General features: G+C 35.8%; 1 protein-coding gene across 10 annotated transcripts in view; it reads right to left on the reverse strand.

Annotated features, from left to right (window-relative positions):
- QKI (QKI, KH domain containing RNA binding) overlaps positions 1-14,459 on the reverse strand; it is a 143,354-nt gene that overhangs the window by 86,032 nt on the left and 42,863 nt on the right. For all 10 annotated transcript variants that reach the window (XR_010933569.1, XM_067701573.1, XM_067701575.1 and 7 more), the window contains exon 3: positions 4,934-5,050. Coding sequence is in view for 9 of the 10 variants with exons in the window: in XM_067701573.1 (XP_067557674.1) it covers positions 4,934-5,050 (117 nt within the window). In the remaining variant the exon portion in view is untranslated. The remainder of the gene's footprint in view (positions 1-4,933; positions 5,051-14,459) is intronic.

The raw sequence follows: 14,459 nt of genomic DNA on the forward strand, positions 1-14,459 counted from the left end.
TGCAATCAGCACAAGCCACGGGAAATCTTCGGTACAAATAACTCAGTCCTTTTACAAATAAGTTACAAGGAGAAATGGGGGCGAGGGTGAGAATGGCTTAAGAGATCTATCAATCTCTTAAGCAAGGTATTGATATACGGCCCTCACTTGGATACCATGAAAATGTTTTTTCAAAGCACATTTATGAGACAAGAAGGGAACTGTGAACAATGACAAGATACATAGCGACACAAAGAAATTGTTTTGGTGATTTAAAAAAAACATAAACATGATAGCATTAAAGAGTCCTTCTATTTTAGAAACACCTAATAAAATGTTTACAGCTGAAATTATGTCTGGAATTTGCTCCCCAAATCATCTGGTAGGCGGAGGGGGAGGAAGGGTAACGGGGAATGTGGGCACACATGGAAGGAGACGGACAATGCTGACACTGGGTGATGAATAAACGTTGTTCAAAATGTGCCACGATGAAAGGTGGTTTTTCTGGTTGTGTTTTTTTTTCTTTTTTTAAATAAACTATACCCACGCTCGAGGTTGTGAGAAAGCCTAGTACTCAACAAGATCAATAAAGCAGGCTGTTTGGACCATGTTTGTACGTGATGTTATATCACTGGCTATCACAGCCACTTTAGTATGTCAAACAAAAAACTGTATTAATCTGATTATTTTCCAAGTGTTGAGAGAGCAACAACATCTTTCATAAAAATAAAAGTCTAAGCTGCCCCCACATATCAAGCAAATTTATTTTTGCATATACTATCAATATCGCCTTGAAACATCTTTTAAGTGTGCTTTCTTATCAGCCAGCACAAAGTCTTAGACATTATAAAGCTCAGTTACTTGCCAATTAAACTGACATAGGACAGGGTACAAGGTTGCAGGAGAAAATGCCAATTATAAAGCATCATGAATAGTAAAAGATTCACTTTCTATAACACATGTAAAAGTGTACATAACTGCAGAGAGAACAATCTACAAGAAAACATACCAAAATTGTCAATAAGTCTCTAGAGTGATAGAATCAGGTACCTATACTTTTTCCCAGACCATATACACTTTTAAACTTTTCTAAAAATATCACATATTAACTAGTTAAAATATATATGCACCATAAGAAATTAATAGGACTATAAGAGACATTTAAGAAAAATTTATAACGTGTATGAAAAGTGACATGTAAAAACAGTTATGAAATTCTACCTATGTTTGCAATTACACAATATGCCTCTCTAATAACATTTCATAGATCATGGTCCATACAACACTGCAGTTCCTCAAGAAGTTACAGGGATAGCTCTTGGAAAGGAGAGGCTGTGGTCAAATATATTTGGGAAACAAAGTTAAAAACTGAATTAAAACTTTATTACAGATTGATCTAATTTTAAATTCAAAGCCCATGTTCTGAAGAGAATGAATTGCAGAGCTGAATTTCAATGTCCAGCAAGATATATGTTTATACTGAGTGTAGTTACTACTTAGAAATGAGGGACTGGATAAGTTATTTGACCTCTTTAAGCCTCCATTCCTGTTAGAAGAGTAAAAACTATCTTTTGAGATTGTTGAATGGTCTGAGTAAGACACTGCACAGATCATTAAAGTGGTTAATACCATCTGGCCACTGCTATTTGCAGCCCTAGAAGGTCATCTGATTCCCTGAGTGTACATCCCTTCATTTCAAGTAAAGAGCTCTAACTAGAATTGCTGAGTCTTACTGGAAATTTCCAGAAGACACAACATTTGACTAACCCTGCTTTGATCAACTGTAGACATTTCACCGGTCAACATTTCTGGGTGGGAGTGGGGAGCAGAAATACAAGCATGGCTCCTTAGTCTCCTACGAAGTCTGAGTGCAGTTCTTGCTCTTAGGCTCCATGAGTTTACCCAGTACCATTCCCCTGGGGTATTTTTATACAATGACAATACTGTTGTGCCCTTCAATAATGCTGAAGTAATACCAATCTAAGAGAATGAAAATTAAAGTGGCACATTCATTCCCTTACTTAAAACCAACAGCTTAGAATGATACGGCACTGCCTATCTTCCCAAAAGAATTAAAAGCACATAGGATTTATAATTATCTCTATTTATAAAATCTTTTATGGGGCGGAGATAGGGGAGCATCTATGCCTTTCATTTATTACCTAAACATTCACTCCTTTCCCAGATAATTTTTTCCAGTTCCTGCTCTGTGCCAGGTACTGATCAAACACAAGGGAAGTACTCCATAAAACAGACATGGTATGCCCTCACTGGGTTTATCAGACTAGCAGTGAAGGATACAAATCAGCAAACAGTATTCCGTCATAATACCTTGGACAGTCAGTAAATTAAGGTTTATTTTCTAGCTTTTACATAAACTGACAACTCTGCAGAAAAGTTTAAAGTTTTCCTTTAAATACATGAAATATACCTCAATCGGCCTTATTACTATATTTCTTTTTGCCTCCATCTATTTGTCATGTTCTTTCTAAAAATAACAGCCAAAAAATAAAAAAATACATAAAAATAACAGCCAAGCAATGAACGATAGTACCTTCCATTTTGATCTAACTTTTACTAGCACTTTTAAGAACTCAACGGGCAGAGTTACTACAGCATAAACCAAAATGAGTTGGTTGACAATTATGGGCAGATTTAAATTAAGATTACAGAAAACACTCTTGGCATTATATATCTACATATAAATTCTTCACCATAATATCAAACATATGACAGCCATTCAAATTAACTTGATATCCCCTAAGTATGTTCATCTGTAGCACTTTAATAAAACTAAAAATATAATCTGCAGTCAAAATTTTGTTGGTGTCTTAATTTATTACTGTTTTCATGCATTAATCTGTAAACATTTTTTATTTCATTAGACAACAGTACATATTAAAACAAAAATAAAATGTGCGAACTGCTTCTATTTATGCTTAAGAACAAAGTGGACAAGACAGAATATGGACACACCAACCACCAGAGAAACAAAACGGAAAAGCCATCAGAATATGGGATATTCAAAGGTCACAAAGCAACAACAAAAGTACTGTCATTTCCAAAGCGTAAAATACTGTAGTATTCCCCCATGATACAATATGAGTTTAAACATAAAATGTACTAATGTTAATATAAAATTTATTAAGAACAATCATTAACATTAATTGATTGATTACTATGTGTCAAAACACTATTCTAAGTGCTTTACAACTGATTTAATCCTCACAACCATCATAAGAGAGAAGTGACATCACTACTCCCTCACTACATTATATGGCACAAAGAGATGGAGTAATTTGCTAAAATCACAAAGCTGCTAAGTGATAGAACCAAGATTCAAACAAAAGCAAGATGATTATAGAGCATACTCTCTTAACCACTCTAATCTTCTGTCAAAAATGATAGCAGAAAAATGTTCTTCAGGCTACAAAGTTCAACTTGACTGAAAACAGAACTCACCATGTCTCAATACAGTTCCAAGCTCTAATCCTCAGTGCCTGTGAGTGTGTGAGTGGAGTAAGTGGAGAGCCATTACTACAGAACTAAGAGAGGCTGAGGAGAGGGCAAAACACGTTTTGTTAACTGACCGATATTAATAACTTGTTTAACTGATGGATACACTAATCTTTTGGTGAAGATTTATTTGTCCTTCAGTTGTTGAGAGTTCATCTCATTGTCCCTAGGCTATTAAATTAGCATTATTTAATGCAACGCAACCATAAGTGCAAACAGGGGAACCAAAACTGCATGGTGATATGAGATTGCCACTCAGCTGATTCACAATATGCTTAAATTTTTTTAATATTCTAATTAAAAAAAGTTGTTTTAAATACAACAGCTAAATATGCTTAGGGAGAACTCACATGCTTGCCTCAAAGTATCTTTATACTCAGCTGACAAGAACAGCTTATAATAAGATCTAAAGATAATCAATATCATTGACGGCCTCTCCCTCCAACTTAACTACTAAGTCATTATTTGTCTGTAAGGAGAGAAAATGATTGAGATCCAGTCAGCTTATGGGAGAGCTTAAATGAAATGAAGTGAGAAGCTCAAAAAGATGCATATCAGAATGAAGTCAGAATACCTTATCGGTCTGGTGGTCTTTCCGTAAGCTCCACAAAGTGATTCAATGCACACGCTCTAACATAACAATAACATAACGTAACATAACAGATCTATCATTTGATATCCCTTTCAAGGCAATGTATTTAAAAAAAACAAACAAACAACAAACCCTTCCTAACAATAAATCTAATCTTTGGCAATCAAAATCTAGGTTATTTTTTAAAATCAGTCAAACATTTTTCACACAGGCAGAAATTTCAAAAGTATTCTGCCTCTTACTGGATAAAAGGAAACAAGGCAAAAAAACCTTCCTAAAAACAATGTTTAAAGTAGGTAGTTAGGTGTTTATTATACTAGAAAAACAAGAGTGGCAAAAGAAAAAAGCAGAAAGCAGGAACAATACACTTTAAAGTAAAATGTCTAGAAAACTTAAAATCAACATAAAATGTTGGTAAAAACCAAAATGACTCTCATATGGCTAGTTATAAGCCTTTTTTTCCTATGTTTACTAACTCTCCTGATGAGATGACATACATCCAAAGTTATTCGTTTGGTCCTCATTTAAATCTCATCAAAAGAAACATTTTAGATTTTTCAAAGTTTTAGTTACATCTTTTATATATACAACATTATAGTCTGACTAATTGCCAAACTGGCGTTTCTCAAGTGTAAAAACCAAAGGTAATATCATAGACTGATATTAGCTGGCTAAATGAAAAATGATAATCAAAAAGGGAAAATCATGACAACACCTTTAAAAAGTTCAAAAGTTTCAGACATCAAATAATGTATAGTGTTTTAGGGTCTAGATATTTTGTTACTAAAATTCGAAAGTATAAGTAAATTATTCACATAAAGACCTGCCCCATTTTCAAGGACTTACCTTCTTTTTATCCCTCATTGAGCCTTTGCCTCGGACCATTATCTTACATCCTGTTTCTGCTTCAAGCTGTTTAGCAGTAAGTCCTCTAGGTCCAAGGATTCTCCCAACGAAATTAAACTGGGGGAAAAAAAAATCACCATACATTATTCACTTAAAGTTATTTTAAAGTATAAATTTACTTCCTTCAGTTAGATTTTTAAAAAATATTAAGTTGAAATAAAATCTTATGAATTTCTTGACAAGTCTGGGGGTGAAATTACAGCAGCTCATGTTTAGCTTGAAATTTTCGTATGTATTAATACAAATTATGGATTAGGAACAACAGTATCTAACTAAAACAGGTACTATACTCAATTGCCCATCAACATGTAATCTAAACCAGAGTATATTAAAGAGTTAGACAAAATCTTAGGTGCCACCCAAGAATGCAATTCCCTTCTACAAAATCCTTTATGACAGGGTTCAGGGAACTGTTCATTATGTTAAATAGTGGTGGCCTTTTCTACAGAAATCCTTGGGGGAGAACTCCTGTCTTATTTATCTAAGTTATACTTTCTCCAAAGCAACTGTTCAGAGAGAACTGTATTCTGCGGTTGGCTGCCAGAACACTGATGGCCAAATTTGGATTCCACCCTATACTAAATATTTAAGTCATGAGAGTCTACATTTTTCACCACACTCCTTGCACAATTTTATCTCTGCATCCTTATTTTCCTTTCTATTTTCCATTTCTACCTTTAGCTTATATTACTACTTTGACAAAGAACCTTAACTCTTATCACGAATAGGACAGTGACAAAAATAATTATATAAATAAGTAATTATCATCCCTCCACAGAAATGTCAAGTATTCATTCACAGAAGTTAATTTTTTTAAAAAGTCCAATGGGAAGAACAGATTGACTCTGAATATTGAAAAGTAAATTTTCCTCATTCACATGTCATCTGCATAAAAGACACAAAAAAAATGAACGTTCCACAAAGACTGATGGGTGGTTTACTATCAGTTCCACAAAGACTGATGGGTGGTTTCTATTAACTTATTCAATCAATTAAGTTACTGATTCTTATGCTTCCTATTTTTTTCTTGCATTTTAATCCTACTGTTAATGTATCGTTAGTAACACTAATATGCCAGAATTTACTGCTGTCAAGGCTTAAGCAGCCAGGGAAGTTCTTCAATCTTCTGTACTCCAATGGCTTCTTACTTTGCCTTAGCTGCTCACCAGCACCGCCACATCTTACAAAAGTGATTCCCAAATGAAAGACGGGTAGTACACGTGTAAGGATGGAAGAAAGCCCTCTTCCCTCCGGGGATTACGATATAAGTTTTTCCATCCCAAGCTGAGGAGAGGGAATGAAGTTTTATAGAATCTGTGACTACATATAAAGGTGGGGTTGGCAAGTTGCCGAAAAGTAGGAAGAGTCTGCTCTAAATGAACAGAGAGCCAGGCCTGTTGATAGATTTTCTGTGATATGTGTGTTTTTTCCCTTTCTCAGACCCTCGTTTTAATATATTTTTACTCTGTACTGCGTGAAGTTGGTCAATTCTAGATGTACTTGGATTTAAAGGCAACCTCTTAAAAAATTTCATGGAATTTTCTGTTAAGTACTAAGGGTAATTCAGACCAGCTGAGCAATTCCAGTAAAATAGGACACAGAAGGAAAAAACATCTGCTTGAATGCATGAGAGATCCAGCAAGACTGTGAAGAATTGCTAATTCAGGATCGTAGGGAGGACACAGAATCAAGAGGATGTTAGCCTGGCTTTGGGGAACTCCTTGTCCTCTAGGTATGTTTGCTGAATCCGGAGAGGACAGCTGAGAGCCTGAACTTCAAGGGACGTGGTCTGGAGTGTGTAACTACCAATGTGAGCGCCTCCCCGTCCCCGGTCTTTGCTTTGGGGAGGGATCTGATGGGTGTGCATTCTGGGGGTAAAAGTGAACCCTAATTTCCCAGGCCCTTACAGACTCTGCATATGAACATCAAAACTGTCTCAACCTCAATAAGCAAAATTGTACCGAGGTGATCTTGGGTTGCCAGTTAACAGTAGGTACCTGTCAGAAGCTGACATATATTCTCTCTGGAGGAAGACAACATCATCTTAGGCCTTATATTATTTTTGTAAGCTATTCAGTAAATACATTATCTGGCACACACTAGAAAACAACCAAATACACAAGAACGTAAAATGACATTAACAAAAATCTGAAGAAACGACAAGACAAAAGAAACAAATCCACCAGGTCTCTAGATATTAGAATTAATCGACCCAGACTTTATAAGCATTATGCTTATTATGTGTAATTTTGTTTAGTTTGAGTATTTTTCAGTAGAATAGGAAACAACCTTTCATTTTCAAATTCAACTTAATGAAACATGTATTCAAGGCTTCCTATGTGGCAAAGAGTGAAATAGATGCTAGGAATTTTTTTTAAAGAGGAGGAAGGGGAGGAGAGGAAGAGGAGAAATTCTCCTTGCTCTCAAGAAACCTGTGAAAATGCCTTTACTCTATTTCTACCTTGACTGCTTCTTAAAATAAGTAGTCTTTGCCAGCTCTTCCTCAATAATAGTTGTGCTCTATACAGATCTTTTTCCAAAGTAACTCATATAGTTGATATACATTATATATCTCAAACATGGCAAAGAATGTCTGGAAAAATGCATTACGAATGGAGGTACTTTAGCACTTCAAATAACTAATATGTAATTGTTTTATATTTGTGTCCTCTGTCAAAGTGGTCAGCCTCCACTTCATGACATACAAACACCTAGAAGACCCTCTGTGGGGCTTCCCTGGTGGCACAGTGGTTAAGAATCCACCTGCCAATTCAGGTGACATGGCTTCGAGCCCTGGTCCGGGAAGATCCCACATGCCGTGGAACAACTAAGCCCACGTGACACAACTACTGAGCCTGTGCTCTAGAGCCCACGAGCCACAACTACTGAGCCCATGTGCCACAACTACTGAGCCCATGTGCCACAACTACTGAAGCCCGCACGCCTAGAGCCCAGGCTCCGCAATAAGAGAAGCCACCGCAATGAGAAGCCCATGCACCATAACGAAGAGTAGGCCCTGCTCACCACAACTAGAGAAATCCTGTGCACAGCAACGAAGACCCAACACAGCCAAAAATAAAAATAAATAAATTTATTTTAAAAAAAGAAAAAAAAAGAAGACCCTCTTTGGCACATTCTATTATTTTCACGTATTAAATCTCTTTTGCTGAAACCACAGCATTAAGATTACATAGAAAAAGACTTCTACCATAGCTAAGTAATCCTCCCAATTATTATTTACTAAATAAAAAATGTTTTAAAGCCAGTCAAAACCAACATATTAAATCTGTAACAAAATTTTCCTAACCTTATAAATTAACCAATCTCTACTGCACCACAACCAGCAAAAAACAGCTCAAATGTGTTAAAGTGCATACCACTGGGGTTCTAATACAACTGAAACCATCAAGGTCATCCTTCTCAAAGTGGTGTAAGTAGAGAATGAAAAAAAATTAATCATAGCAGCTGCTTTGTCTACTGCAACCAATTTCCAAGTTAATATCATTTGCCTTGCATTAAACTTCATTCTGTGTTGATTTATCATGCTAGTTTTGCAGCTTCATTCAATTAAACCAATGTCACAACACATTCAAAGAAAATCATTTCAAACAGCCTAAGCTAACTACAACTTTAAAGGCTGAAAGAAGAAAAAAGAGACATTCATTAACTCTACTGTTTAAGTACAGACCTTCTCTGTGGCTTACCAATTATATCTCTGCCAGTGCCATGTTAATTTCTAAAGAAGAGGTTAACAACAGTCATGTCTAATGCTATTTGTTGCTGCTGACTTAATTTTAAATAGACATGACAGAGTTCTCCCAATGACAAAATATAAAGTATTATAGCAAATCTTTCCATTAACCTTTTTAAAAATGTACAATTAAAGATAAAACCTTCTGTGGCACACTATCAAAAGAGAGAATAAAAAATGGATTTCTAAAAGCATTTCAGTGAAACACTTCTAAGAAGTGTTAAACAGTAATTTCTGCTTAAAATTTTGGAAAAACAATTTTAAAAAGAAGATGTATTTCTTTGGATTGCTTTTCATACAATAAATTGATAATCTGTTTTTAAGTATTTTGTCTAGTATCTGTAAGGTGATTTTAGTTATATATCTTACAAACCTTACATCAGATCACATAAGCAAGTTAGTAGGTATCAAACACACACACACACACAAATGTATATGTATTGATAAAGTCTTCTGCTTAGCAGATGACCAAAAATGGACCACCTCAAGTGGTAGTCAACACTAGTAAGCCATCTTATACAAATGTGTAAGATGAGACTAGAGTCGTGACTACTTAGCAATACAACTGTTTTTAATTAAAAGTACCAGAATATTTTGTTTGACTTGATTTACTGTTTTATTAACTCGACTTATAACAACAAAGGAGAAACTGTTAACAATGCAGATTAAATTTAAAAGTTTGCTGCATCTAAAGTCACTCATTGTGAATAGCACAATGTTCTTCCAATATCTGAAACCATTATCCAATTCAGCAAATAAACTGCTCTTGTCATTTATGAACAAAGTTTCAGCATATGTGTTCATGATTTTCACTTTCAGCTACTCATTAATGTAAATGAAAATATCAACCAATATTCACGTCAGAACTATATTCATTCATCAACTGAAATCAGTTTGGTCATGGATACAAGAGTTCGGGGCAGGGGGGAAGAATATCAAGGAAAGTCTTCTGTTTAAAAAAACAAACAAACAATGAATGTATCTAAATGCCTCGTACTTTTTGGGGAGACAGATGTCTTATCCCTTCTCTATGTTCATAGTAATTCTAGATGAGCAGCCAAATATGTCTTCTTAAGCTATATAATAATTACTATAGGAACCATTTTGCAAAACCTTTCATATATTAGGCCTTTCTACACATCTTCTGTTAGTGGCACAGGGCTATGTTAAGAAGAAGCATTTACACCAACAGATGTAAAAGTGAAAACCGGTAACCAATAATAACCAAAATATGAAATCTATAGCATATAAATTTGGATATCCTAATTATGTCAAATCTTTATCCCTTGAGTATAGATATAATTGGGAAAGAGGCTGAAACCATACAAACAAACTCAGGTGAATAAGATGATGATTGTCGTTGTGGAAGCTAAACAACAAGTACTTAGAAAAACAAAAAATTATTTAACCAATTAAAATAAAAATATAAAGGCAATGAAAGCCAACAAGGGTTTTACGACACAAATAGATGACAATATTTTTCACGGTGTAAGGTCAAAACTCGTACAACAAGGCCCTTTAAGAGATCCCTAACTACTTTTTGAACCTTTATTTTTGCTATTATCCTCTGTTCAGACACATGTTGTTCTCTAAAACAGCAGGTACGTTCAATTTTTGTTCCCTGTTAACACCTTTCTTCCTCCTTCCTTCCCACCAAACATGTCAAATCCTCATCACATAGTATTGAGCTCAAGTGTTCCTTCTGTGATTTCCTTATGTGTTCTTTGACTCCCAGAGACAGATGTTTTCTCCTCCTAAGTGAGGATCTCAGAACACTGTGTACCCACCTCTTACAGCCCTTCTGTCACACAGTATGCAACGATCTGCATGTCTTTCGCAGGGCATTCCTTGAAGTCAGAAACCAGCAATGGGGTGGGCGTGTGTGTGTGTGTGTGTGTTTGTGTGTTTTAATCCACAGTGCCTCACACAAGTGTGTATGTGTTAATCCACAGTGCGTGTGTGTGTTTTAATCCACAGTGCCTCACACAATATACAGCACTCAGAAGAAACTAGTATTTGTTCAGATTGTTGGATAATACAATTTAAAAGGGTTCACAGAAATCACACAATGATTTTTCACTCTCAGTAAAATCACTAAATAAGTTATAGGCAGCACAGGAACTCTTACACATTTCAGAAACTTTTTAAATGGTAAGCCTGACTGATCTAAGGATAAATTCCAAATGACAGAGTCAATGATGTCACAGAAACAAAACAACTATTATTTCCACTTTCCATTTCAATACGGAAGTATCATGAGTGCTAGGATTATGTCACTCAACATTTCTTAGGTGTTGAGTACGCTGAAATATGTTCTACTATGAGTGTTCCAGTAAAAGCCAACTTCGATGCTTGGCACTTTACATGCAATAAGTCACTTAATCCTCACAACAACACCAGAAGACAGTTACCACTATCACCTACATTTAATACATGAGAGGTTACAAAAGTAGTCCAAATCCTAGAACACCTAGGTTGACTACAGAGCTTGGACACAGTAGGGCATAATGCCTTCTCTTCTAAAGACCTTAAACATATACACCCTGATCATACCAGATACTCATGTTTAGTTTTCTCATTCTTGTTAATCATTCAAAAAAATGTTTAGTACAAAGTTTATAAAAACCCTCTTCAGATTCAAATTTACTTTCAGAATGAGTTCCACCTACATCACAAAGCATATAATTACCATACTACTTTTACATAACCAGGCCTCGCCTTTTCAATATTGTCATCTGTCTTTTACTGATTAGGATCACTGCTTTAATAATCAACATACATATCCTTTTTACCTTAATCAAACCTTTTACATGAATGAAAGCCCTTATGTGATTATTAGTTCATCCACATAATTCAACTACAAATACGTATAACTTCAAAAAAGAGACAGCGAGAGAGAAGAGTATGATTATTTGAGTCAAGACTGAGCTTACAAGTGTTACCTCATACCCTGAAGATGAGTCTAGGAGATCAAATACTTAGTAATTCTGACCACAGATTATGAATACAGTCTAAGGATCTTTGAAATTGTTTTCTCAAGTTTTGCTGCATAAATAGCAGCCTCCTTAAAGAACTACAAATAGAACTACCATATGACCCAGCAATCCCACTACTGGGCATATACCCTGAGAAAACCATAATTCAAAAAGAGTCATGTACCAAAATGTTCACTGCAGCTCTATTTACAATAGCCCAGAGATGGAAACAACCTAAGTGCCCATCATCAGATGAATGGATAAAGAAGATGTGGCACATATATACAATGGAATATTACTCAGCCATAAAAAGAAACGAAATTGAGCTATTTGTAATGAGGTGGATAGACCTAGAGTCTGTCATACAGAGTGAAGTCAGTCAGAAAGAGAAAGACAAATACCGTATGCTAACACATATATATGGAATTTAAGAAAAAAAATGTCATGAAGAACCTAGGGGTAAGACAGGAATAAAGACACAGACCTACTGGAGAACGGACTTGAGGATATGGGGAGGGGGAAGGGTGAGCTGTGACAGGGCGAGAGAGAGTCATGGACATATATACACTACCAAACGTAAGGTAGATAGCTAGTGGGAAGCAGCCGCATGGCACAGGGATATCGGCTCGGTGCTTTGTGACCGCCTGGAGGGGTGGGATAGGGAGGGTGGGAGGGAGGGAGATGCAAGAGGGAAGAGATATGGGAACATATGTATATGCATAACTGATTCACTTTGTTATAAAGCAGAAACTAACACACCATTGTAAAGCAATTATACCCCAATAAAGATGTTAAAAAAAAAATAGCAGCCTCATACACTGTTCCAAAAGAACTAATTTAGCTCTTAAAGAGACCTGCTCTTTTTTGGCACAGATTTTAGTTCCATTTGACTTACTGGTAACTTCTTTTATATTACCCTGCTTCAATGTTTCTAAATTGTTAAGCACAACTCAGTTTACAGTGACTTTTAATTATTATATTCTATTAATACAGTACTTTTATCATCTCTTACTCTTGGTTCCTCTACAATATTATCCTCCACATGTAACAGACTAAGAAATCTTAAGATTTTCATTGTTTAATCTGTCCCCTTGTGTTCATTTCAACTGCCACTGCCTTCGTTCAGGCTCTTGCTACTGAAATGATACCAAAATTTTACTGGTTTATACTCAGATCTCCTCTTTGGCCTTATGTTTCTAATTACTTCTCAAATTTTGTTTTTCTTTTTTTTTAGTCTGTCCTTAAAACTGCAAATTTATACTGCTTTTATACAATCTTACAAATAAAAAGGCAAGAAAGTAATCAATCATTGTTCTATAACCCCAAACAATACAACATAGACACATTTTTTAAACTCAATCAATTCCTTACCAAGCAATAAAGAAAAAAATTGTCATACCAATATGAAACACGGAGATGGCCAAGTTCATGCTAGGTAGGCTACTTACTGATACTTTTTTTTTTTTTTTTTTTGCGGTACACGGGCCTCTCACTGTTGCGGCCTCTCCCGTTGCGGAGCACAGGCTCCGGACGTGCCGGCTCAGCGGCCATGGCTCACGGGCCCAGCCGCTCCACAGCATGTGGGATCTTCCCGGACCAGGGCACGAACCCGTGTCCCCTGCATCGGCAGGCGGACTCTCAACCACTGCGCCACCAGGGAAGCCCCTGATACTATTTTTGAACTTAGGAAAAGCAGTGTTCTAGTGAAGTCAAAAATTAGATTTCAGGAAGTCCTTAATTTATTATGAACTATTTTGTTCTAAAGGGCTGGGTTTATTAAGACATATAATATGCTTTCCCAATGAAATAGTTAAATTTAGTTCCAAGGCTAGTCATTGAAAAGTTCTATTTCAATGTCCATGGGGTAAAGTTAAGGCAGGTTCTACCAAAAACTACAGTAGTTTTCTGCTCATATGATGAGTTCATTTACTCACAAAATAAATTTAGGTCACCTATGATAAGCAGGCACAAAAACGGGTGGCCAAGCTCAAGTGGTATAACCTTGGACTACTCCACACTCCATTTTCATTTGCCAACTTTGGAGGGGAGAGGGTTAGGGTTAGGAAGATTCTGTTACTGACTGCTTCACTCACTTCCAGGAGACACTGCTTTCCCAAAATGGGCCAAGAGCAGATCAGCACCTTGAGCTTTCCTTTAATATCTAACAGAAACACCCAATAGCCCTGAGAGGCAGGTTTCTCGCCAACCTTTGTATTTTATTCCTTTGATTATTTCAGTGAGAATCTTAGAGATATGGAGGTGGATGCCTGTAATTAGGTTTCCATCTAATTCCGTAAGTCCTTTGTAACAATAATTTTAACAGAGCAGATCCTAACACTCTTTTTGGATAAGATAAATCACAGACAAAACTTTCTATCTCAGCTGAGCCTGGAAAACATTTGCTTACAAGCAATAATTCTTCCCTAAAAACAAACTCCATCTTTTAACTTGTTCTTCTAGACACTAGTCCTTTTTAATATCAAAATATATTACTTACAAAAGAAAGCATTCACATTTTAAGACTCTGAGAAGGCTTATTTTAAAAACCATTAAATTTTGAAAAAACCTGAACTAAACAAAATTCGTTTTCAGACTGTCTTGAAATCCTTTTTGGAATAATTTCTATTAACATCCTAAGAAATTTAGTATATCTCAGACCACAAAGAGCCTATTAAATATTTGGTACACAGTAGGCCCTCAATATATCCTTGCAGAATGAAATAAAAATGAAACTTCAAAA

This window comes from Pseudorca crassidens, chromosome 13 (assembly GCF_039906515.1).
Source record: "Pseudorca crassidens isolate mPseCra1 chromosome 13, mPseCra1.hap1, whole genome shotgun sequence".
NCBI lineage: Eukaryota > Metazoa > Chordata > Mammalia > Artiodactyla > Delphinidae > Pseudorca > Pseudorca crassidens.